The sequence below is a fragment of the Aphelocoma coerulescens genome, chromosome 1 (assembly GCF_041296385.1).
Source record: "Aphelocoma coerulescens isolate FSJ_1873_10779 chromosome 1, UR_Acoe_1.0, whole genome shotgun sequence".
In the NCBI taxonomy this organism is placed as follows: Eukaryota; Metazoa; Chordata; class Aves; order Passeriformes; family Corvidae; genus Aphelocoma; species Aphelocoma coerulescens.
In genome coordinates, this window is record NC_091013.1 from 27206673 (window position 1) to 27233912 (window position 27240).

The 27240-nt window shown below is 39.2% G+C and overlaps 1 protein-coding gene across 1 annotated transcript; it reads left to right on the top strand.

The window, feature by feature from the left end:
• The first annotated feature begins 571 nt into the window (after window positions 1-571).
• UPF3A (UPF3A regulator of nonsense mediated mRNA decay) lies at window positions 572-26981 on the top strand. The gene is given in 11 exon segments (XM_069004786.1): window positions 572-759; window positions 761-1054; window positions 3290-3396; window positions 12112-12218; window positions 14167-14265; window positions 14351-14461; window positions 17781-17836; window positions 17929-18087; window positions 19547-19707; window positions 22811-23105; window positions 26027-26981. Coding segments are annotated over 11 exon segments (1641 nt in total). The 5' UTR covers window positions 572-681; the 3' UTR covers window positions 26201-26981.
• The last annotated feature ends 259 nt before the right edge of the window (window positions 26982-27240 follow it).

The following is a 27240-nucleotide window of genomic DNA, read 5'->3' on the forward strand; positions in this document are numbered from 1 at the left end:
ATTGCAATCTAGGACTGAATAAGCCTTGCTCTGATTGATGGATCAGTACTTAGAATAATCATGGAATTGTAGAATGGTTTGGGTTAGAAAGGACCTTAAAGATCATGCAGTCCCAACCCTGCTGCCAGGGGCAGCTCCCTGCCGGGTTACTCAAGGCCCTCTCCAACCCGGCTGTGAACACTGCCAGGGATGGGGCATCCACAATCTCCCCGGGCAACCTATTCCAGTGCCTCACCATCCTCACAGTAAGTTTCTTGCTAACATCTAGCCTAAATTTCCGCTCTCAGTTTGTAGCCACTCACCCCTTGTCCCAGCCCCACGGTTCCTGCGGGAGCCAGGCAGAAAGGCCCGGAGGCGCTGTTCGGAGGAGCTCTCGCCAGCTGCGTGTGCCCGGGGGCTGGGGCTGGCGGTGCATTGCCGAGGTGCAGGCACTGCTTCTTAATTATGACAGAACCTCCCTGCAGGCACAAGACTCCTGGCCTCACACAACTAACGATTAATGGCCTTTTTTCCTTTTTCCCACTGCTTTCTCCCCAGAATTTGGCTACCCCTCAGGCCCTGCATCCCAAGACTGTGGATAACACACCCCCTCGCTGTCTGTGCCCTTCTCGCCCTACGAGCCGCTCTGGGGCCGGGCTGACAAGGCACCCGTGAGCTTAGGGCGAGGCCGAGAGGAGGGAAATGGGCCCGTTTCTGTGTCCTCTCGCACCGCCACACTGGAAGCCCTGCGGAGGTCCAGGGGACAGGGACGGGGCTGGCGGGGGGAGCCTCGCGAGATCCTGCCAGCGCTGCGGCCGCTCTCGCGAGGTTTCCGCCCGGCTGCGGGCGCGGCGGCTCCATGCGCTCGGAGCGGGCGGCAGGGCTGGGGCCGGGCTGGGGCGGCGGCCGCGACAAGCGGTCCATGGACACCCCGCTGCAGCAGGAGTCGCCGCGCCGCGACACGGACGCTCCGCCGAACCCGCCACCGCCGCCTTCCCCGCCGTCCGCGCTGCCGCCGCCGCTTCACCCGGCGCCGGGGAAACAGCGGGAGGAGAAGAAAACGGCACTGAGCAAAGTGAGGGGGCGCGAGCGCGGCGCGGGGATCGGGGCGGGGGCGGCGGCGGCTCCGGTGGGAGATGGGGAGAGGACGGGAGAGAAGCTGCAATGAGGAAACAGACCGAGCCTGATCTCAGGAGATTCGTGTGTTTATAACGGGCATTTCTTCATCTGCAGAATGAGGGTGTTCCTTCCCTGGAGTATTGGGAGACCCCCAGCGTCAGCGCTGGAAATCATTTCACCTTTAATTGTGAAATTAAGGCTGGTTATTGCTGTGGCAAAGCAGCTTCTCTCAAGGGCAAGGAGCAGTTTTCAGATAATACTTGCAGACTATAACAGGTTATCCAGGGATGTCGTGGAGTCTCTCTGGCTGGAGACATTCAGAACCCACCTGGACATGTTCCTGTGGCACCTGCTCTAGGTGACCCTGCCTTGGCAGGGGGGTTGGACCAGAGGTCCCTTCTAACCTTGACAATTCTGAGTCTTTGAGTACTGTGAGATTTGATTTATTCCCTTTTTTTTTTTTATTTGGAAAACTGAAGCACTGAAAATCACTATAACTTAGAGCTCAGTAAAGTTAAATTCAGATACTAAAGTATTCAGAAATTAAAACAGATCGCCTGAAGCTTGATGGCCATTTTACTGCTTTGTGTGTTGGCATCATTCAGCCAGGGTTTCTACACAGTTTCCTGGCCTTTATTAGTGGGCAGTTTAGCTGAGTGTGGTGGGTTGACTCTGGGTGGCTGCCAGACCCCCAGCCGGCTGCTCTTGCACTCCTCCCTCAGCAAGACTCAGGAAGAAGGTATGATGGAAAGAACAAAGTGTCACACACAGCTGAAGGAGGACCTCATAGCAGCTTCCTACAGCTTCCTCACAAAGGAAGATGGAGAGGCAGGCACTGATCTCTTCTCTCTGGTGGCCAGTGACGGGACCTGAAGGAATGGCATGAAGCTGTGTCTGAGGAGGTTTAGGTTGCATATTAGAAAAAGGATCTTCACCCAGAGGGTGGCTGGGCACTGGAACAGGCTCCCAGGAAAATGGGGATCAGCACTAAGCCTGACAGAGTTCAAGAAGCATTTGGACAATGCTCTCAGGTACATGCTGTGATTCTTGGGGCAGGGCCAGGAGTTGGGCTTCAGTGGTCCTTGTGGGTCCCTTCTAACTCAGGATACAGTATGGTTCTAACACAGAGAGAAACAATTTACTTAATTGCTAATTTTAAAAAAATTAGGGAAGACTGCTGAGAAAAAAATATTGCAACTAAAACACCTTCCCACCTCCCCTCTTCCTTCCCAGGCTCAACCTCCTCTGCCCGCAAGCACTGCAGAAGGATGAGGAATGGGGGTTGCAGACAGGACAGAGCAGCTCCTGTCTGCTGCTTCTTCTTCCTCACACTCCTTCCCTCTTCTGGCATGGGGGACCTGACATGGGACACAACAGCATACAGTCCTTCATGAAGGACTGCAGGAGGAATGTCCCTCCCACATGCTGCAGTTGTTCATGACCTGCTGCAGCATGAGTCTCCTTCATGGGCTGCAGGCGTTTGGATAAACCTCATCTAGTGTGGGCTCTGCGAGGGCTGCAGGGCCTTTCAGGGCATCTCCACTTGCTGTGGCATGGGGTCCCCCATGGACTGCAGGTGGATGTCTGCTCCACCATGGTCCTTCATGGCATGTGGGGGAATGGCATGCCTCATCATGGTCTCCTTCAAGGGACTCTGCTTTGGCACTTGAAGTACCTCCTCCACTCCTCCTTTCATTGTTGTCTGCAGGGCTGCCTTATGCCTTTTCCTGCCCTTACTCCTGTCTCACCCACTGCTGTGCAGCCTTTCTTGTCCACTCTTAAATACCTTTCCTGGAGTCACCACCATATTGGCTTGAGGGGCTCAGCTCTGCCCTGGGGTGGATCCATTGGAGCTGGCTGCACTCAGCACTGGGCAGCCCCAGCCTCTCAGAGGCTGCCCTGAAACCCCTGCTAGGAGCAACTGGACACAGAGACCTATTACACTAAAATACTGCAGTAACAAGACTTAAAAGCTAGCTTAAATAATTTTTTTAAGAGATACTTAAAAAAATTTAATGTAACCAATATCTGTTTTTTTAGGTTGTTAATGGTTAAACAGGCTCTTGATCAGAATATGTTAGTTATCCTTCAGTTTTAAAATGCTTGCAGAAACTGAGTTAGGGAATTTGTGCCATCTGTTTCTACAGTATTTAGATCAAATATAAATCTCCATTTCTTTTTATACATGCAGGTGGTTATTCGAAGGCTTCCTCCTTGTCTAACCAAGGAGCAACTGGAGGAACAGCTGCATCCTCTACCTGCCCATGATTATTTTGAGTTTTGCACTGCTGATCCCAGGTGAGGATGAGCTGTTTCTGTAGGTTTTCAGGTGTTTAAAACCTAATCAAGGTATTTGGGACATTCCAAATCACATGTTTTTCCCCTTTTTTATTAGTCTTGTTGGATTACTTTTACGGCCCACCTCAGAAGGTGGCAGTAACCTGGATTCTTGTTACTAGATCCCTTGGGGCAAATTAGTGTGAAACGACACTGACTGATCAGTATTTGTAAATAAACAATGTAAGGTTTAATACAGAACAATTTGGTTGCAAAGGAAAACAGGTATGTAGCCATTTTGGTGGTTATTATCTGTGGTAATAATACAACATGAAAGCATTGCAATATGAAAGTGCAACAACATCACCAAAGGACACACACAAGGGGAAAGACAGAAAGAGGAAGAAAGGACAAGAGCGTGAAGCACAAGAGAAAGTACAAGAGTGTGAGGATCTCACCAACCATAGGCCCTGTAACAAGACTTGGTTTCTGTGCAGTCTGGGATCCAGATCCGGTGGGAGGAGTCGGGAGGAACTCCTGAATAAGTGCTGGGGAGAAGTTGGCAGAACACACCATTCTTTGGGTCTATATTCATTCAGGTTCAGGGGAATATAAACTAGGTACCTCCTCTGAGGTGGGGAGCTTGATGTCATAATGTGGATCAGGGGACGCCTTCTAAGACGACACAGCTGCCCATCACACCAGCACAGTTGAGTCAGTTATGCCCCATTATGTCCCAGCAGCAGAGATGAACTTGCTCAGGTCGTACATGAATATCCCGGTACTTCCCGTGGGGAGGAGGGGGAGCCCCACAACCCAGTGGTTTGTGCAGGGAAGCACAACTTAGCATGACAAGGTGCACAACCTGTCTCCACAGGATCCATCTCCTGTCTCACTCACAGCCCATCATTCACCCTGTGCCTTATCAGATCAGAGGTTTAGCCATTACACAACTAAAAGTTCACTTCCTCCATCTCAACCAAGCGCCCTGGGGTTTCCACAAATGAGGAATGTTTTGAGTCATTATCCCTTAACAGTTCAGTCTACTACAGTTACTTGAAATATTTCTGACAAGCTGGCTGCATATGTGGAGCCAATGGCATTCCTGCCCTTTTCCTTTACACCGGAGATTTTGGAAATTTTTTTTTATATCAGTAAGACGTAATTTAGTTTGAAACCCTGATGTTTCTTTTAACCTTCGTTGGTAAACTTTAACAGCCTGTTTTATTGGCTGTGGGCAAGATTCAGTCTGGGGCAAACAATTACAGAATGTTTTCATGAGTTCCATTTGAGTTTAGTTTCTTCTTTTACCTGCATGGTTTTTTATGTGCTTCATACAATTTTTCAAATAATCTAGTTTTATTCATCTTTCTCTCATGCAAAAATAAAAAAGAAGAAATACTGGTTGATTTAAAATAAATCAGAATTTCTGGTATAGTTATATAATTTACTCAGTATCCCAGTGGTAAAATAAATCAATTTCCAGAAGAGAAACAAAACACCATGTATGTTCAATCTTCATGTGTTCTGAAAAACTGAAGATCCATCTTGTCATATCTTAGTGTGTGATGAATCACCCTTCCACTGGCTCGAGATTCTTTCCACTGACTACAGAGGGATCCCGGATCTTTATTGCTGACCAAGTTTTGAAGTTAGGAATTCTCTCAGAGTCAGTTTCACAATTAAAAGGAAATAAATGTTTATTTAGAGAAATTATGACAGTTTCTGACCTAGGTAGTTGCACATAAGTGCAACAACAAAATAGTAGGTGCTTCAGCTTTTCTGTTAAAACCACAAAGAATGTGAAGTGAGGGAAGAGGAGTACTTAGTCTGATTGGAAATCTTTGTAGTACCTTACATCGATCTTCTGGACTTTGTCATCTCTATTTCCAAATGGACCTCTTTAAGGCTTCTGTCCCAGCTGTTCATTTGATAAGTGAAAAATACCAAAGGCAAACCAAACATTCTCTGAAGAAGAGAGTCAGCTCTCAGTGTGTTTAGATGCACAAATGCCAGTTAACAGTTTAAAAAATTCCAATTTTAATTTTCCAGAGAAGTTTGCTCAAAAATTTAGGGAGTCGACCTCTTTAGAAGAGAGAAGACACTGACAACATTTGTGCATATAAAGTTTCATTTCTCTCTTACGTGATGAAATTTGGTTTACCCAAAAATCTTGTTGTTCACTCGTTCAATTGCATCTATGGCAGGTTACCAATGAAAGATACTGGTTTTTCTCATGCTGTTATTTGTTGTGTTATTCTCTTCTGCCATCACAAATATAAACTCACTGAAAATAAAATAATTTTCATTTAAGTTTGAATTTTTCAGCATGAAATGTTTTGTACTCATTTCTTTCTTCATCTTGCTTTTTAAAAAATGTGTTTTCAAACAAAAGATGTATTTTTTTCAGAATGGGTTTATGTTCACCAGGTTTGTATGGCTGTAGCTTCTTTCAGCAAACTACGCAGCTTAAATCGGCATTTCAGTGCCATTCTGCAGTGTTGGCTTGGCTGATTGTCTTTTGACTGGCTCAGGATCACCTTGCCTCTTTTGTCCCCTTTGTTCAAATGCTGACACATACCCATGTATATCTTTTTATGAGTAATCTCTTTACATGGGCACCCACTCAGGAATATACAATAAACTTTCAGAAAGTATAAGTTTAATCAAGGTTAATCTCCGTCTTCTCTTACCCTGCAGAGAACACTTTTTGAGTATAAAGCATTGTATTGCCATAATCTGTCAGGTTATGGATAGTTCACAAGATTTCAGCAAACTCTGTGCATGTGTCTTCCAGTCATTCCAGCTAACAGGAAAAGCTACAGGACAAGGTGGGCATGTTCTCTCTGTCTTTCACTGAATAGCTTTTTTCTAGATCCTGTACCATCTGCATAGTGGCAAGCAATCCAGAGAATTCAGTGATAATAAAAACATGTGAAGATGAAATTTCATGTCACCCAATGAGAAGGATTTGAAGAAGCTACTCAGTGAAGAGGATCTTTTTGTTGGAAAGGGGCATATAGATGCTTTGATGCAGAAGCAGACAAGTTTCCTTAAGAGCTGTAACATCTCAGTTTAACCATGTCCTGTGTAACTACATCACAGAAGTTTCTATAAGTTCATTCAAATTTATGTAGAGACTTTTTTTCTACACGGTGCTCTGTTAAACTAGAACTTGTCAGAAATTCATGCCACGAATGATGGATGTTGGAAACGGGTCAGGAGCAGTTAGACAAATACTTATGATGCCATGAAGATTTTTTGCCTTTTCTTTTATACCCTTGTTATACCTTTTTTGCAACTTCTATATTCCTAGTGCTTTTTGCCTACATTCTTGGACTTGTTTGTCAAGCTAAGAGACAAAACATTTTAGAAGCTTCGTAGCTAGAGATCAGTGTGCCCCAGACCCCAAGGTCCTCTCCAGAACACATTCTGTAAACCAAGATAGAACCATCCAGGGGAAGGTTCCTTGGGGAGGGGGGCTCACTTGAGCCTCTCACTGGGGAATCTTTGATAGATATGCTAATTAGTAAAACCTGTAATGTTATACCTGATCTTTTAGGGTGGGCATTTTTGTGGGGTGCATTTCAATGCATATGACCTGGATGTGTGCACCTAAGGATCCTTAAAATAAATACCAAGGTAAAATCCCTTTTCCTCTTCTAACCGTGTATGACTCTTGATTTTAAGACCAGGAAAAGACATCACTTATTTAGACAAATATTTATCTATGAAAACCTATTAAACACATGGTATAAGTTTGGTATTACAAAGTCCATAGGCTGCAAGTACTTGCAGCTGTGTACTGGGTGAAGTATTTGTACATTTCCACCGTTTTAATAAACACTCTCTTGATGTTCTCTGTTACTTGCTGTTGGCAAGGGCACTAGAGAGGTTGAACTGTAGCTGTTTCTACATTTTTATTTCCAGGGTAATCTCATCCTAGAGGACAAAACAACCAAAGATATGCATATCAACTCCAGTTTCTCTTTTTTTGTAATATTTATAATATCTTTATACTGTAAATGTTATCTTTAAGTTTCCAATCTCCTATTATAGGCAGGCTATAAAACTTTTTAAAATTTCACGTGATTAATGTAATTTTCAGTTTTTCAGTTACATCCACTTCAGTAAAATCATTTCAGAAAGTGACTTGTGTTTCGTTCATTTTTCAGATTTATCTGATTCACTGCATTACATTTATTTTCTCTTGCATATTGACACCAAAATACAAACAAAACACTGCTTATAGATGATAATAAAGACTCTGCCTTCCTGACAAACTGTCTTGTACTTGGACTTCAAATATGAACTCTTTTTTCCAGATACTCTTTCCTTTTTGTCTGCTTGTAAAGGCTTCTGAGCCTATTATAAATAGGCTAATAACTAGTCAAGTGATTGAGCTCTAGCCCTGCAGGGTTTGGGTCATCTCTCTGGACTGGCACTGAGTGCTGAGTGCCAGGATAGTGTTGTGAGGTTATAAAAGGAAAGAAATCTGAGCACAAGCTTTGCTTGCATGAAAACTGTTCAAATAGTCAGTGCCATGGCATGTATCACGGAGAGTGATAAAGCTCTTCCAAAGAGCACTCCTCCTTTTCCCCTCATAACTTCTTCACAGCATTGTGCTCAGGATTATTGTAGGTGAACAGCATTAACACTGTAGGACGTAGGTGTGCACCCAGGAACTGCAGCGCTGAAGGGGCAGTGCCTTCAGTGCTTCGGGGGAACCACCACTACTGTGTTCTGGGTGAGAGAATTGACAGGCTACAATCGACACAACCCTAGTGTTTCTGCTTTCTCTGCCAGGCAAACTGCTCATTTCTAGCTGTAAAAAGGAAAGACTAAGTTTATTTAAAATTGTGCCAGTTCCACCCATTATGTGAGTGGCATCAGCAGATTACAAGGATGATGGCCAGGGGATTTTAGCTTGACATGACAATGTCAATGATGAGTTATCTCATCAATTGTAGGAATGGGTGGAGGAGTTATTTGACTCTCCAAAATTTAGTTGTAGAGCTCCCGATACATGTAAGTGTACATTTTATAAATACCCACCATGATTCATAAGTTGATAAGTATTTTACTAAGATGGGATTGCTGTTTTTATAGTCTACACACTGCTGTTTAGACTGTAAATAGCTACTTAAAATTGCATTCCTGTATATCAGTCTTTTTACACAATTGTGTTAAAAGATACTTTGTAGAAGAAGTAAACATTTAAAATGTGTTTGTTATTAAAATTGCTAGAAAAATAAGGACTTAAAGAGATGATAGACTAAATGTTATAGAAATAAATATACCCTAAAGATTGAATACCCTTGAATGCAGATCAGAAAAAAAAGAAACAGTGTGTTGGAATGAATAAATGTGTACACTCAGACTCATCTGGGTTATTTCCATAGAGATTGCTCCAAGTGCCAACATGTGCAGTGCATCTGTCCAAAAGATTATAAGTAGGGAAAGCAGCATTATAGACAGCAAACATATGGCAAAATGGAACCAGCTCTCTGATGATAAAACTGAATTTGAGATCCTGAATGAAATCTATGGTGCTAGATACTTGAAAAAAGGAGACACACGGAGTTCGCTGGCCCTTCTGTAGGTCACAGCTGAAAGATAAAATCCTGAAGAGTAAAGAGTATTTTAGCCAATAACTGCTAAATACAAAGTACAGAAAGTAAAGGAAGAGTGTTTCTTCCTAGGACAGGTCGGTAGCCTCAGAGGACTTGTAGCTCTGTGAAGCCCTGTGCATTCTTTGCTGCATGACAATGCTGTTGAGTTCTGAATGGATAGGTAAAGGCAGAATCCAGGGTGGGGAGCAGCTGCGGGAAATCAGTGGTCTGAAATGTAGAGTATAAGTAATATATAAGCAGGCCAGTGCTTAGTATTTCAAATTTGTTAGCTTCCCACTTAGAATGTTAATTTTACTCACTTTTTTAGGCACACTGCACACTTGGCTGAGTAAGAAGCCTAAGACAAGGGTTTGAAACACTCAATGGGGTGGGTTTTGTACACTCAGCACTCTGATAGCTAACTCACATGCATATGAGAACCAACTCTATTTGTAGAAGTGGCTCCACCAGAGAAGGAACTTGTAACTGCTAAGCGTTGTCACAGCTCTGTTTCTTTAACCTTCTACCCTGATACTTAGCAACAGTTATGGACAGACAGTTCTGTGTTACTGTGCTGTGGTGCACATCAATATCCTGCTGTGCCCAACCATGCTTTTATATTGTATGTTTCTGCTGATGCGTGTGAAGTTCTTGAAGATGTTAATAACGTATAGCAACAACACTAGATCCTTTACTTACAAGGTACATTCTAAATCTGTTTTCCAGAGTCCTGTTTATACATTTCAGACTCATTTTTTTCTTACCAATAAGTGCTTAATAACCATATCAAATGTTCCTCAATTTTGAAAGATGTTCACTCTGATTAAGCTGAAAAAGCTAGAAAAACATTATGTTGTATACCAGGAAAAGATTTATGTTGCCAAAGCAGGTGAAAGAGATGGCATTGATATACCAGTTAAAGGAAACAAGGAAGGAACACGTCTTTGTATTTTCAGTTCTGTTTCACAATGTGTCCAACCATAAGGTTCTAAGTTCCTACAGGAAAAAAAAAAAATCCAGCTATATGATGAAGCTGTTTGCTGTGCACTGAGGCAGAGATTTGCCACAGTAATGCAGGAGTGGACCTGTGTCCAAGTAAGTCTTTAATCTAGAGAAAGTTCTAGTATTTTACAAAAATTGAAGATGAAAAGAACACTGAAGTTGTTATTTAGACTAGGAGCTAAAACTTAGTTCCTCAATCTCAGATAATAATAACTGGGATGAAAAATAATGCTCCATCAAGATTCCTGGTTTTGTCTGATGAATATTCAGCACTTCAAGTGTACAATCGTATCAGTCTAATGTCAAGCCTTATTTAATTTAAACCGCAAAGCTCATGGAACGTAAGAGTAGTGCTGTTGATATGACGGAGAAGGAAGTTTCCTTCTTCTGGGAGCCCCAGTTATCTGAGACTCTTTTACTGTTGTAGCCATTAGGCAGCACAAGGACATTGCTTCCAGCACAGCTATAGACTGCCACAATAAAATTCCCTCTTTTACTTACAGATTTTAAAATACATCTTTTAACTCTGTGTGATTATGGAAAGTGTTAAATTTTATCTTCTTTGAAATGGATGAGAATAAATCTGGCTTTTTACATCTGCTTTGCATCTTGGTGGTAACTCCACAGCCACGCTGTAGCATATTTCAGCCCTGGCCATGCCCTAGCAGGCATTTTTGCCGTTACCCACTTACAGTTCATGCAATGCTGTTCCTATCCTAGAATGTCAAAATATCCTGGGTATATATGGATAGAATGTCTCTTCCTCTCTTCCTTGGAAATAGAGAGTTTATCCTCTTCAAGCTGTAGGAACACTCCATAACTGGTATTTGCAAAGTATCTAAATGAAAAAAGCCCTCTAGGTTGTTTGGTTTGTTTAACATTTCTTCTGACTACAGGATCAAACATAAATTTGGTGGGTATTCAAAACCATTGGTTATTGTCAGCACTGCTCTTTATGGTCTCCTGCTAGCACTGTGAGTGGAATCCATATGGATGCGTAATTTAAAAAGAAAAAATTACTTGGGAGCAGTGTTTTGAGCTGCCATATGCATGGATCCTGTGGTCCAATCCGCATTTTTGCTCTTTCTCACTCATTGTGAAATCTGATTTTGAAAGAGCTGTGGGATTGAAATACAATTGGAACTGTGTGTGTTTATTGTCTCCTGGTGCCGGTGGTGAGTTGGTCTGAAGGCAGGCCATAGGTGACAATGGAATTATGAACATGGGTGTTTTAAAGATATGGGCTTGTGTTAAACCTGATGCAATATATAGTCATCATTAAGTCAGTTTAAAACAATTTTATGTCAGAGTTGCAGGAGTTTAAAGCACGTACACACCATGACTCACAATAACTTAGGTGATGGGTTCTAATTCGTTAAATTACCTCAGTTTCATCGTGTGGTGTGGTGTGCCAGCCCTGAGGTTTTTATCAGGCACATTAAACATTTACCCATGGAGTGGGATCTATGCCGATAAATTCTTGAAGAGTCAGAACTATTTTATGTACCTGTTTCTTTTGCTAAGAATGCTTTGGATTTTCACAGCAACTGTTGGTCACAACTAGACATTGCATGTACATTGATAACACATGGATGTCAGATGGAGTTTATTTGTGTATAATTCAGTGGATTATATTGCCAACTATTAGGTTATTTATTCTTTCTAAAAGGTGGAAATCTCTTTAAATACAGTGACAGCCTGGAAACTGCCCCTTCAATGCAATCTTTTACTTTACTTTTTCTGTTTCAGTGACAGAAGACTTTTCCTCGCATGCCAAAGAAGTTCTGCAAAAGCACTGCTGTTATTCATATGTCTTAAACTGTGAAATATTAAAGTTTTGATCCTGCACAATTGGAAATGTATGCTCTGCAATTTAGGAGGACAAAATAAACTGGAAATATTTGTGTCAGTTCAGAATGAATTTCACAGTTGCATACAGAACTCTGATGTTCTGTGACTTTTTGTCATATATATATAATTAGATACGTAAATGTAAAGACTGCTTAAGGTAGCAGTTTCTCAAAGAAGATGAGAGTTATGATGTGATCCTTCTGGTTTTATGGTTTCCCTAGCCCTGAAAAGAATAATAAGTAACAGAAAATAAAATTGTTTCTTGTTGCAGCCTTTATCCTCATCTCTACTCAAGAGCATACATTAACTTTAGAAATCCTGAAGACATCCTTCTTTTTAGAGATCGCTTTGATGGCTATGTCTTCATTGATAATAAAGGTTGGACTATTTGTAAGATATTAAATGTGTATATATACATATACCATTTCAGAGCATCAACTTGCTTCCTTTTTGCTAGTTATGCCATTATTTCCTCACTATGCAGTTAATTACATAAATATATATTAACATTTAGCACTTAAAAGATAATAAAGGTCAAAAAATATTTGTCCATGCAGTCTTGCTTGTCTGTGCAGTGTGCATGCTTTATGTGCATTCTTGTACTTTAGGCAATGCACTATCAAGGTCATACAAAGAAAATTACCTTATGCAAGCTTCACAATTCATTACAACAATAACTGAACACATTGTGAGCATGAATTTTTACATCTTCAGTGTGTTTCTGAGATAAAATTTGCCACTTACTCCTGTTTGGAAAAAGCAAGAGGAAACCATCAACATTTTGGTTGCTCACTTTTAAGACATGTAGAGATTGAATTTTTAGGGACTTTGCAGACATTTTGAGTTGAGTTCCAAGAAAAAGAATGGCAAAATTGATAGCCAGTTTTAAAATATCCAGTCTGCAAAAGTTTGCCCAACAGTAAAGAAAAAGTCTGTAATGTCGGTGTGGATAAATCCAGGTCTCCTGCAGGAGTATGAAACTGCCATCAGTAAGTGGTTTAGCAGAACTTTAGCAGTTCCTTGCCTCATTCAGGCATACCTTCTGTAAAAAATTGCATAGCTTATATAAAGTAGACATAGATTTGTGGGTCTCTTTATAGACATTTTCTATTCTGTACACTCAGTGTTACAGAGGTCCTGTGAAAAGTAGTCCTGCCCACTCTTACTAGAAACTGATCTCTAAAGAAGCTGTCTGTCAAACTAATGAATTCCTCTTCAGCATTTCCTTCCTGAGATGTTTTATTTGCTTCTAATATCACTCAGATTTGGATGGTTTTTGTAGAGATGAAGAACAACACATTCCTATCACATCTGTGTTTCCCAGATTTCAGATTCTGGGTGTTTTAAGATTAAAAACTAGAAAGAAGTTATTTTTATGATTCTGCTAAGACTTTACTTTGCCTAAATTTGCCACATTCTTCAATATTATGCTGTACTGAAGCCAGAATACTCTACAAAACTGAGCTTGGACACAGTTGGCCAGCTTGGCATGATTGCTTGTGCAAATAAAGAGCACAAGATTTGATCAGAAGTGCCCTCTGGTGAGGCATGTGGCAGCATTGCATTATGAAGATAAAACTGAAACAAGGATTAGCAGGTTCAATAAGGTTAACAAATGGTCTAGCAGATTGAAGACAAGTTTTCAGTGGACTTGAGCAAAGTGTAATCTTGAGCATGCTGCAAGTGGAAACCAAGTGAAATTCAAAACCCACACACAGTTCTGATTCCAGTCTGAAGAAGAAGCCAGTGTTTAAGGCACAATTCAAAGCAAAGAATCCCTGCCAGTAAACACAGGAGTTGCATAGTCCATCATAAATAGAGAAGTTTTGCACAATTCTACATGCTGAGTTTTACAGTTGTGGTTCTGAAAGGAGATGCTTTGGTTTTTATTGCATGTTACCCAGCATTAATTTATTTTTTAAGCTTTTAGCCAACAAAGCTTTAGAAAAGCAGCTTGACAGTTTCACATTGATTTCCTGGTAGTACTTAATCACTTGTCAGACTGAGATTTTGTGATAGCTCTTTCTAATCAATGTCTGTGAATAATTAAAAGGGAACTTTAAATGCAAGAATTTTATTGTGCAGTAATAGTCATCCTCATTTTCACAGTCTTGTCAGTATATCCAAATAAAATATAAATTTTTTTTAAAATTTAAAATACCTCTATATGTAACTTTTCATTAGAAGTTCAGGAGTGAATTGTAGAAACAATTACTTTTGTTTTCACATAGGACTGCTCAACATGTATTCAAGAGTTTTGAAAACCTTACTTGATGGTAGGGAATGTTTCTCCCCCTCAAAAAATTAAGGGTTGATTTCTTTTAAGGTTTGGAATATCCTGCAGTGGTTGAATTTGCTCCATTCCAGAAGATTTCAAAAAAGAAGCTGAAGAAGAAAGATGCCAAAGCTGGAAGCATTGAAGATGGTAAACATCTTTTTTTGACATCACAGTGAAAATTTCTGTTATGCATTGCAAAGTGTTAACATAATTCAAAAATTTTTCTTCACAGATCCAGAATATAGGAAATTTTTAGAGAGTTATTGTGCTGATGAAGAGAAGATCTGTGCCAATCCTGAGATTCTTTTGGGAGAGATTGAGGCCAAAACAAGGGAACTTATTGGTCTGTTTTCTTGATTTTTCTTATTATTGAGAATATTCAATATCTTAATTTTATATCTTTATGATATTATCTGCAAGAGCTGACCTGTTCAGTCTAACATCTGACCTGTTCAGATTTATATTACCACAGTTAAATATTATCCAGCCAAGTAGTAGCACTAAACCTCTTAAGTCTCTATGCATGGAATCACTTGGCTTCACTTCAACTTTTGCATGCACACACACTGGCTTCAGAAATAGGTCCTTAATAATTTTGAATACTTACAGATGTATTAGTAGGTGGAAGATTTATTTTTAAAATACAAAATAGCTGAATACTTAACAATTGATCCCTGATATTAGCTGCTTTTTTTGAGAAACATGAAATGATCTCTCTCTGTTCTCACGGTCAAGATTCTGGAAAAGCTCTGAAAGTAAGGCAACACCTTGTTTTCTGTATGCATGCAGCATGATTTCCACAGTCCTGGGGGGAATTTTAAGTAAGATCAGCACTGAAATCTTCAGTGCTGGTATGCAGTTTTCAGGATAACATGGAATTTTGATGTATCTTCAAGTGATAACATGCAGAACATTTAGTCTTTCCCTAGGTGTGACAATTGAGTAGGAAAAAAAATTGACCTTTGCTGTTACTTATTTACAGTGAAAAAGTGGCCACCTCTTTTGATTAGATTCATAGAATCATTTAGGTTGGAAACTTGCTGTTTAAGAACATCAAGTACAACCATTAACCCAACAGTGCCAAGTCCTCCACTAAACCATGCCCCCAAATGCCACAACTGCACATCTTTTAAATACCTCCAAGGACTGTGACTCCACTATTTCCCTAGGCAGCCTGCTACAGTGCTTGACAGTCTTTTGTGAAGAAATTTTTCCTAGTTTCCAATATAAACCTGCTCAGTTACATCTTGAGGCCATTTCCCCTTTCCTGTCACTTGTTACTGCTGTTTGGGAATTGACTGGAGAAATTTGGAACTGTAACAATTTAGAGGAAATGGATATGGACATTTAGATAGCTCTGTTATCAATAAAACTTTTGTTGCTGTTTTAGATGAGGAAGTCACCCAATAATTTTTATTTACCCCAGATCTTCCATGGTATTTGACAGCAGAGTAAAGGCAGTAAAAAAATTTTAGTAAGTTTGCAATTTACAAAAAGTTTAGAGTTTCAAGAAGATTTATTAATTTAAAAATATTCTATCAGTGAAGATGATTAATCTTGAGAGTTGCAGATTTCTAAGTAACAATGCTGACTGAAGGCAGCTTTACATTTAGACTTTTAGTGTTTTGTTTCTGTTAAATCAGAGGAAATCAAACTAGTTGCTTTATTTTTCCTGCCATTCAAAGCTGTGGCCATTGCTATCAACACAAAGATTTCTTCATCAGGTAGCGTGTTTATAGCAAAATTATGTAAGGGTTTAGCTGTGTGTCCAGTTTCAAAGGTGTTACTCCTGCTGATGTCAGTGAAGGATGTGCCCGAGACTTTGCTGGCAGAATTGAGCCTCACATGCTCAGCATTTCTCCATGAAAAGTTACTGCAAACCAACATGTTTTGTGCAGCGTGCCAGATGCGCTGGCTGATCAGTTTCCATGTGACAGAGAAATATAAAAGAGATTTTCTCTATAGCAAGATGAAGATAAGCTCTTTTTTCTGTTTTCTTTGTAGAGAACAAGATAAAATGTAAAGTTTTGCTGACACAGCTCGTCATTTAGTAATTTATTTTCTTTTAAAGTCTCTTAAACATATTAAGAAAATGCTCTTAGATTTGCATTTGCAGTAAGGCCCATAAATAAGGTGGGTAAGATTCAAGTTTGATAAACATTGTATTTTCCCCACCTCTTTTGATAGTACTCATCACACTGCCTCTCTCCCTTGAACTTCAAGTTAAAATTTCTTACTAAACTTCTTGCACTACAGCCTTAGTCATGCCTAGGGTCACATTCTGGACTCTCAGTGCAGCTTATCCTTTCCCCAGACCATTCAGTTACGATTTGTGATGTCTCAGCCTGTAAAGGTGCCCAGAGGCAGCCACTGCTCAGACAGGGTAACTTAGGGAGGAGGAGAGAGAAGCAAAACTCAGATCTGGGGGACTGGAAGGGAGGGCTCTGGGGACCTAAAACTTGTCCAAAATTATGGGCAGGTGGGGAGGATGCGGAAGCATGGAAAATCTAGGGATAGAGGGAGGAAAATAGCAAATCAACAATCTTTATTGGTTGTTGATTTCTACCAATGAATGGGTTGCCCCCAGCATAATCTGACTTTCAGTGCAAAAAGATTTAGATGATTTTGGGATATGAATTGTGTCTAGATTTTGGCTACATCATTTCAAATTTCTTGAAAACTTTTTTAATTTCTTCCTTTTTTTTCTTTCAAATTTTATCATGCATTTCAATAGGGAATGTTGTTCTGTGGTTCGAGAGAAAATCCTATACATAGTGTAACGCAATTTCAAGTAGTAAACATTTTCTACTCTGGGGCATCTGAAACTGACAAAATTTGTTGTAACTACTCACAGCTGTACATACAAGCTGAATTCAAGTCTGAATTCAGTACAGACAGTCATGAATAAGGAATTTGATAAAAAACATGATAAAGAATTTGGTGATGTTCTCCAAGTTTTTGTAGAATTTGGGGATTGTTCAGGTGACTTGATTTCAGAGTGTGGAGACAGCTCTGTAATAAAAGAATGGCTGTGTTATCCAGTAGATGAGACCTTTTATTAGCAATTTGGGAAGGCAGAGTTTTATTGAATCTGCTGATACTTTGCTATGTAACCTGGGACAAACTGCTTATTTCTTATTCCTTCTGTTTTCCCATGGAAAGGTGAATACTAAATGTCAGGTAAATGAAAATGTTATATGAGACTGAAAATGCTTCCTTCATGATGTACTTTGAAAACTGGGATTAAAAAGTGCTATGTGAGATTACAGTAATGTGGGCTGTATATGAACAACAATATAGCTAGGTTTTGATGTACAAAAGTAAAAAGTAGGAATAGATTCTGAACGAATTTCTTTCTTTTTTGGTGAAATAACCATTCAGTGAGCAAGAGAGAAAAGCCATTCTCTTGAACTGAAAGGATATGATCTTTAATTAAACATCAAATAATCATGCAACATATTTCTGTTGCTTCTAATGCTAACAGCAAAAAAGCAACAAAGTGTTTCTAAAGTAGAATGATGGGAATGCCTTCAAAAATACATGAAACAAATAGGTTTATCAATGATTTAGCTCCCTTTCAGATAAAGGGGGTTAATACTAAAGTAAAGAAATGAGTACATTTTAGGAGTTGAACACTATATCACAAATTTTTTGTGTTTTAGCTAGAAGAACAACACCCCTTTTGGAATATATTAAAAATAGAAAATTAGAAAAGCAGGTACGTTCAGACTTTTGCCTGAAGTTCCACATTTATGTTTCATGTAGTTTTCCATTGGACTATTTACAATTAATCATTATTGAACTCTTCAGAGAATACGAGAAGAGAAAAGAGAAGAACGGAGGCGGAGAGAATTGGAGAAGAAACGTTTGCGGGAGGAAGAGAAAAGGAAGCGCAGAGAAGAAGAAAGACGTAAAAGAAAAGAAGTGGAGAAGCAAAAGAAAATTTCTGAAAAAGAAATAAGGATCAAGGTAACTGAGATCAATGAAAAAAAATTATTCTTCTTTTGAAGTTACCCAGAAGTTCTTTGGTCTCTCAGTATTTATTTAGTGTACAACAGCACGGTGTGGAGACACCAAACCAATTTTGACAGGAAGGGACATTTTCAGTTTGCACTTCTTTCAACAATCTGAATGGATTTTAATGGCATCACTTAGGACGGTGCTATGTAGTCAGACCATATAAAACCATCTTATTTGTGTAAGATGACATAGCTCAAACTATTCATCTGAACTAAATTTTGTGTTATTGGAAATGCTTTGTAGGCTGTTTTGAAGAGGAAATTTGGTATAAGAATCTGTAACATGAAGCAACACACAGACTTGACTCAGATCTAGTGGTGGTGAGGAGCCACAGAACTGTGGACATCTTTCCTTGTTTCTTCTTGGAAAACAGTTTTCTTCACCTAAAAGTATAAAAATAATAAATTCTGAAGCTGAATTACGTGTTTTCCATATCTGGGCATAAAAAAAATACTCTAGAAGTTCAGAAGAAACGGGACTTAATCCTTAAAATATATTACCCAAAATTGCTTGTCCAAAAAGCCCCAGTATTTATGAAATATCTGTGGTGATATGAGCCTGAAAGCTATTTCTATCCCTGAAAGAAAAGGAAAATATTACCTGAAAGAAACATTATAGGAGTTTTCAATTTTGGAGAAGAATAACCTGTGCTCATTTCAGAAATGAAATGATACAATGAAAAGACTGAGATGTTCTGCCTAGAATTGATAGGTTAGGGTAATAATTTGAGACAGTTGGTCCTTCTGTAAAGATTATTCCTGTAATACTATACACTGCTCAAACCCTGTGAGGGTTGCTATGAAAGGAACAGACTTCTTGAAAATCCTAATCTTCAAGATGAAAATGTAATTACTTCCTTTCTGCTAATATCATAAGTTTTTCTTCAGTCTGTATTTGTGTCAGGACGTACTAAGCACCTACTTCTACATGCCTGTCTATCCCAAGTAATTCATGTGACACAGATTTTATATATAATATTTCAAGGAGTGAAGTATTAATCCTGCTCTCTTTGTAGTATTGTAGAGGTTCTGCTTCTTATTTTATGGGCAATGACACTGAGCTCTGTTACATGATTTCTAAGAAACCATAGACCATAATAATGCCTTTATATTTATAACTCAGGAGAGAAGAGTAGGTAAGTGCTTTGAGAAGAATAGGTAAGTGCTTTCTCCAGTATTGTCAGCATATTTTAAAGTATGCAGTTGAATGCCTGTTACTTCACTCCTTAGCAAAAGTAAACCACCCTTCTAAAATAACTTTAAATTTCATACTTTGTAAAATACATTCCTCGTGTGTAAATAAGGTATCTCCAATCTTAACAGGTTACTGATATATTTAATATTTGTTAAAATGTCTGTACAACAGACGAGAATAATTTTGCATCATAATATAAACAAATATCTCTTAGCTTCTCAAGAAGCCTGAAAAAGGAGATGAACTGGCCAGTGAAAAGCACAAAGAAAAAGGTGAAGAAGCTGACATTGAGGAAAACAAATGGGATAAATCACCTGGATCTGGGAGTATAAAATCCAAATCTTTGGAGAGTTCACTAAAAGAACTTAAGGAAAAGTGAGTAATATTTATCTTTTAGACTTTAATTTAGATCCTAAATGCTTTCATCCCAAGGCTTAAATGTAAGTGGTGCATTAATAAGATGTTCTGTCACCGAAGAACCAATTTCATTCTGTGTGTGAACAGATCTGTTTCTGTTGTTTTGGTAAAAGGTGTTTTGTAAGAATTTACTGACCTGGTGGCAGTATTAGTGGATGCAATTTGTTATTGCTGAAATGCTATGAAATCCCAGATTGCAAGGATTTCTGCATGAAAAGTCGAGTCATTCAAGTCATTCTGTTGTTATTTCACCTGTTCCCCATCAAGAGCTCAGGTAAGGCTCTCCTTCCATTAGTGATGTCAAAGACTGAATTGGCTATGATGCCATGCTTTTCCTTCACACTTGGTTGGCTGCAATAAACATATAAATGTGTTTGATAAATGGAGCAATGGCAAAATAGGGACGGTGTGAATGAAAGCCTTATGATAGATACATGCAGAAGGCTGTCTCTATCTCCTAATGCATTTTGTGTTACATTTGCTATGGTAGGAACAGGAGGCATAGCTCAGTTCTATTACTGATGTAGCCTGGAAGTAACTCATCTTACAAGTGTTTTCAGCAGTTGGTTCTCTTTCTTGTCCTTTGGCATGCGTGTCCCGTCGCAGGCAGGATTTACCTGTAAGATATGTAAGATAAATAGATTAAAAAAAGATGCATGTTCTGAATGTTCCTGAAAATTTCCATGTCCTGTTCTCTAGCAGAAATTGAAAATATTCAACAACTTCTTTGTTGATGCTCTTCAAGAAAGGAAAGAACAGGCTCAACAGAAACATTTGCAGGGGCAAATCAATTGTTTGCTACTCATAGAATCTTTTAGGTTGGAATGGACCTTTAAGATCATTGAGTCCAACTGTTAACCCAGCACTGCCAAACTGCCACTATAAACCATGTCCTTAAGTGCCATGTCTGCATGTCTTTTAAATACCTCCAAGGATGGTGACCCCACCACTTCCCTGGATTTTTATGCATTAAACCTCTGATAGCGCCGTGTAACATTGTTTGCTATTGATCCTGTAAGTTTAATAAGGCATTAATGTAGATTTTGCTTGTGAAAAACAGAATCTGTTTGGCTGCACAGGTACAGTAAGCATTATCTTGTGTTTCCAAGTGCTGATTTCATCTTGATTATTAGTGGCTGCGTAGCAAGCTATGAGTTCATTGAGATTTAAAGTTGAAACTACCTTGTCACTGACTCAGAAATCAGTAATAAACTGTAACTGCTGACTCTACCTGCAGGAGACTGAATTGCCTGTCTGAAAGCATGTCAAAGGTTGGTAGTAATAGCTTCCTACCACAAACCAAAATCTCAGTAGGTTCATAAGTGTACATGGTCAAATACAGATTTGAAACTACACCAAACAAATGTGCTTCACTGCCTTTACTTCCGTTCATTTCTGCTTTCTCTGACCGTGTAGTTTTTTCTTCTACCTATACTCTGTAACTGTTTACCCTGCCACTTTCACTCTTACCTGCCTGTTCACTGTGCCTGAATTTTAGGAAGCTACTTTAACCACTCTTTGAATAGGAGTTTGTATCCCTGTCACCTGCCTGCCTTCAGGCACAGCCATTTCTTCCTCCCCCACAGTAACAGGCAAGGGAAGAGATAAGTTCCAGGCAATGCTACAGCAACAAATTGAGGGGGTCTTTTTCGCTTTTTGGAAGGTCATACCCTGAGCCTTGCTAGGACTTGGAGTTAGTGTCTGAAATAGCATATTAAACATGAAACAAAGCAACTTACAGCCACATATCCCTTGGGAGCTAGCATAGTATTTTATATAAATGTACCCATGCTACAGGTACAGAAGCTGTGTAATTGCGATTGGTTCAGGTGTCTGTGGCAGCTGGGACATTGCTTCTACTTGGTGAATGTGTTATGCTGACACAAGTTCAATCTTGCAAAATGCTAAATAATTTACCTCTCATTCAGGTTCTGCTCTGACTTCCAGCTCTTCCTGAGATGGGGAACCTCTTTTGGCAGCCTCCCTAATCCCCAGACACCAACCATTTTCACAGTTATATTAAAATATCACTGTTATATTAAAAAAAAAGTTACCTATATAGATACACCTTTATTTGTATTAAATAATTCTAAATGAGAAAGTTATCAGTATTTGATCACTACACCATTAAAAAATCTCCATCCTCTCTGACTCTATCTGCAGTTTCCCAAAATGTGAGCAGACTATCAAAAGTAACTTGCTGTTTCAATTTTAAGTATTTATACATATGTAATAAAAAGAAAGTGCCTATGTTTGTTCCTTTTGAAGTTCAACCTATTTTGTAATCTTTCTTCATTATTTGCAGTTTGGCCATATGAGAGAAACACCCACTTGCTGAACTGGAACAATGAAATGAATAAGAGAGCTGAGAATTTTATCAGACAGGCAGCAAAATGGGACCAATAGTCTTTATAATATAAACCATTTACAGCATAGCAGACATTAAGTATCATGTTGTGGTAAGGTAATGATCTTTGCCTAAATAAAATATGCAAAGGCAGGCTAGATTACTTGGAGACACAATAAACAAAAGCCTGGAACATAAGTATTTATTTTCACAAATGTGTTCTGCAAGTTATGATGTCAGTAAATAATTTTTGTTATATAGAGACATAAAATTTACAAATTGATACATGATATCTGCACAATTCCTTCAGATCCTGAATGTTCCTGTTCAAGGGAATACTTACATGCATGACTCTCCTCAACACCAGGCGACAAGAGCTCATAGTGCAGCATGTGTTTCTGTGAAGGGTATTGGGGAACTATTGATAGGATGTCAGAGAGGGATAGAAGGTGAAGAATGGGCCTTCCACAACAGTTGCACGAAAGCTTGGCAAGGCTTTGTCTGCTATTCTGAACTGAATGCATGGTCAAGGGCTGGACATACATGGGTGAGACATTCAGCATATAACCCCTTTGTAATGAGAAGGAAACAACCTTGCCATATAACTTATCTACACACTGCTGAAGTCAAAGGAAGGCTTTGACTTGTATCCTTCTGTAGCTCCTTTTTACTGTTAATTGCTTGGATTTTCTTTCTTTTTATACATACTCATAGGTCACAAAATGATAGTGACAAAGAGCAAAGAGATTTGGAGAGAAGATTTCGAGAAAAAGAACCTGAAAGACAAAGGTATCGATTGGATGATGGCAGAAAGCATAGAACTCACTATGAGTTTGACAAGTTTATGAGAAGGAATGAAGAAGAGCTGAAATGGGGGAAAGGATACAACCAAGACAGAGGAAAGAAAGGGAACTACAACTACAGCTTCACTGTGGAGGCAGTAGACAAACTGGGTAAAGAGGACAAGTGTGATGACATGGCATCCAAAAAGGAGCGCATAAGAAATAAGGTTCTTTTATTCATTTAGGATAATATTTCATTAGTTAAATATGGTTCAAGATCACAGGTTTTAACTTCTGCAAACTCAGCATAAAGATTCTTTTTCAAAAAGTTCTTTATCTCATTTTCAGTAAAACCCAGACTTCGTTCTGGGTTGTTGTCAAAGGACAACGGCCGTTAAAATAAGGTTACAGGTCTTGCTAATTCATCTTCATGATATATAGAAGACTTTCTGTCTTTTTTTCAATCCTACCATTTTAAGAACACTATTCTTGGAAGCCTTGCATTTTATAGGTGTATTAAAAATTGTTGCACTTCTGATCTGTCATGAAATTTAAAAACTGTGGCATGTTAGTCTTTTTAAAATGTACTTCCATTACTCTCATATAGTAATTATATTATGGATTTGGCAGGCATTGCTTAGTAGAGCAACAATAAGAACTTAAATAAATAGCTAATTCAGAGAGTGTGAATGTATGGATTTTTCAGTATTGCCTACCTGCCAGTATGAAAGGGCTGTCATTTCATCAGGATAAATTTATCCTCCTAGCTGTGTCAGGGAAAGAGCAGATGCAGGTGTGAGCAGGGCCTGTGTATCCGGGTGTGTAGTAGAGCTGTCCCTTATTGTATCCCAGAGATACGGGTATCATTTTTCTCAGGCTGGCTGATTTCATGGATGTGCCAGATTCTTTTCAGGATGTGGCTCTCCTTGTCAGCCCCATTCTCTCTCTCTCATGATCCTAGATTTTCCACAAAAGATGACCAAAGCACCATTAGCATAGAAATTTATTCTGCATGTGAAACTCTCTTTCAAAGCAAGTGACTGATCTGCACTGTGGGCTAAGGCTGACAAGAGTAAACTGGTCACATGCAGAGTGAGTCTGCACGGAGTGTGCAGGGAACCAAGGGCAGGTGGACTCACTGTGCATGCTGAGGAAATCATCTTGTGCAAACACAGAAAGCCTGGTGTGCGCCGCTTTCTTTTTATGCAGAGGTCAGCTGGGCAGGATAGGTAAGATTTATCTGCATTTACACATTAACCACTTTCCTCATCAATGGCTCAAGCTGTAGAACAGTCAGAAAAAAGGCTAGTTCAAAAACAGGAAGATGGGGAAAACAGTTTTCCTCATGCTTGCCATGCACTTCTTGAAATCTGTCAAATTACTGTCTAACCTTTGAACTGGATGGTGGGTCTTGGGGGCCTTTTGACAAGTGTTAAGAAACTGCCTGCTTTTTATTTCTTTGTATCACACTTCTGGTAGCTTGCTTGTTGAGTCTCTGAATTAGTCCACACTTAGGACTAAAATGCTAGATTTGTTCCCTAAAAAAATAAGCACCATCAGTAAGGTATTTTGCAGTGTGGTGACTTTTTTCCTTGGAGTATTTATCACATAGGTGAGATGAATGGCTCAGTTTTACAACTCAGGCATAGAATTGACAATGCTAACACAAATTTTTAGTTGGAGATGGAGCCTCTTTCTGAAGTTTGTAAGAGTTGATTAGAAAGTGGGAAATCTCCAGTGTAAGTAATGTGATAGCTTTTATGCAAACAGCAGGCTACAGAGTCTGTGGTAGGAAAAGCCATTTGGACCCTTTATCAAACTTTCTAATGGGCACAGCTTGTCAGAGGATCTACTTTCATGCAGTCGTTTGGGATATAGAAAGGTGTGTTACGCATTTCATACCACACCGCAAAGCACTAACTAGAATGATCTAGTCATAAGGCTCAGTGGTGAATCTTGACATCTGGTCTAAAGAGAAGGAGAAAACAAGTGGATCAAAAAAAGACAAGTGGATCAAAAAAGGTGAAGGAAAAAGAAAAGAAAAGGGGAAATGTGTATTGGGAATAAGAAAAAAGAATAAAGGGAAAAAAGTCCAGAATTAATTCAAATTATGAAGGTAATTGAAAATTGGTATCGTTTGTTGTAGGACAATTTTGGTGCTCTGCCATTGTCTTTAAGTAGGCTGCTAGCTGTTTGCTAAACATAACACAAGACTTTGATCAAAAAGCTCAGGTAATGGTGAGCTTTCAGTTGCTTCAAAACATTATGTGAGAGTAAAATACTCTTACTAGGAAAAGACTTCGTAAGCAGAGTTTCTAATCAGTGCATTTTACTATTGAAATTTCAAGAATAAAGAGTGCTCTGAAGAGTTACAGAGCATCACCATTTGCAGATTTGAGGTGTCTTTTCCATGTAAACTGGCTCCTTCCATTTTCTCATGATCAGAGCAGCATGTGTATGATTGGGTCACTCATAGAGCCTGCACATGCTCAAATTGTACTTACTTTGTTTGTTATCAGTGCATACATTCCCCTGCTCTCATACTCAGTATGGAAGGTAAGATGAAGTGGAGCAATAATTGTGCAATTTTATGTGATGTGTATAATTCAAATGTGCATTGCATGTTTAAATTCTGGTAATGATTGGGTAACAATTGATGGTCAGTTGAGGATAACTTTCTAGCTGCTACCTGCTAAACTGTTCTCTGGTCTGTCTTGGATTTTTATGCTTATGTGTAATATTTGTCATTCATCTGCAGAGTTGCAAGTGCACAGGCTATTGTTCTTCTCAGCTGATGTTAGTGAAGGTAGCAACATTTTTTTTGTTTTACTTGTAATACCATGTTTGATAATTGTCTGCAGTATTTCTTCTTGTTATGTCAAATATATCATAGGATCTTTAATTTTTACAGCATTCTTCATTTATTCAAAATGTTTGGCTCCCAAGAATGGTGTTACAAACAGCATGTAGTGAATATTAGATATTGAATACCCAGTCAATTTTCATTACACTCAATTTTTTTTCCTGGTTCTTATGAAATGTAATTTAACACAAAATCTACTTTCTTCATAAAGATTCAAAACTTAAAAATCCCACGTATGTGTCCCACATGGGTTTTTCAGTGTTAACCATATCTCCTTCCTTCTAGGATCGTCCAGCAATGCAGTTATACCAACCAGGAGCTCGCATCCGAACACATATGGGACCTACAAGTAAAACCTATGACTGCAGTGGGAAATCCTTTGAAGATGCTCTTGATAAAAAGTATGAGGCAGATAATTCAGCTGGAGCTAGTTCTGAAAAGACTGAAGAAGCAGAATAAAAGAATCTGGGGGAAAAGGCTAGTGAAAAGGAATGAATTTAAGATTCAGCATCATCACAAAAAAATCCATTGAGCTGTTTCAGAACTCCACAGGCAATTACATCAACAAAATTGTAATAGCTCTGCCTCTTACTTTCTGTAAAATAAAGGGAAGAGTGACTGGAGATATATAAAATATCTTACAGCAAAGGAATATTGTTGCTTTTTTTACAAAAAGCAGCTCAAACACTCTTTACCTAACTTAAAAGCAGTTCAAATATTCTATTAGATTTCCCTTGAAATAAAAGACGCTCTAACAATTTTAAGGGAATAAGACTTTACAGAAACTACGTCACTTTCTTGAGTCTAAAGAAATGAAATGTAAATTCACATCAGTTTGAAATCTGAGGCACTTTACAGGTATTTGGTGCATGACATGGGGGCCACAGGACCCATTCTGCAAATGGCAGTGACAGGGGCTGCTGCAGGGAGTTGCAGTCAAACTCGGTGGGACCAGCCCTGGGATGAAGCTCTGGAGCCAGTGGTATTTGCAGGATGAGGCCCACAGTTTGCACAGATGTGAGGAATGTCCATTGGTATCTGTACCTCATTGTGTTTACGTTGGTTTTCAATTAACCATAGTGTCAGATAAGTGTTAGTAAAGCTACAAGTATGTCGTTGGGGAGTTTGTCATTTTCTGAGCTACTTTTGCCTTTTATGTTTTAATAGATTCCTTGTGCTTAAAACAGAAGACAGCTAATGCAAACATCAGCACATTAACAATAAATCTGGTTTTAATGAATTAGCTGTTTTTTATTGTTCTGACACTGACTTTTGGAAAAAAAAAGTGTGGTTGTACAGTGATGACTTTTTATATGCTAATGTTTCATATAAGTTGCAGTAACAGGATTTGGAAAATGTAAGATACATGAATATTCTGCAGTTTTATTTGTTAAAAAATTAAACACACATGAATGTCAATTGCACACTACCATTTTGTAAGATCTAGGATAAATTCTGCCCTCTAAGCAGGCACATACATGTGTGGGTGTGGGTATGTG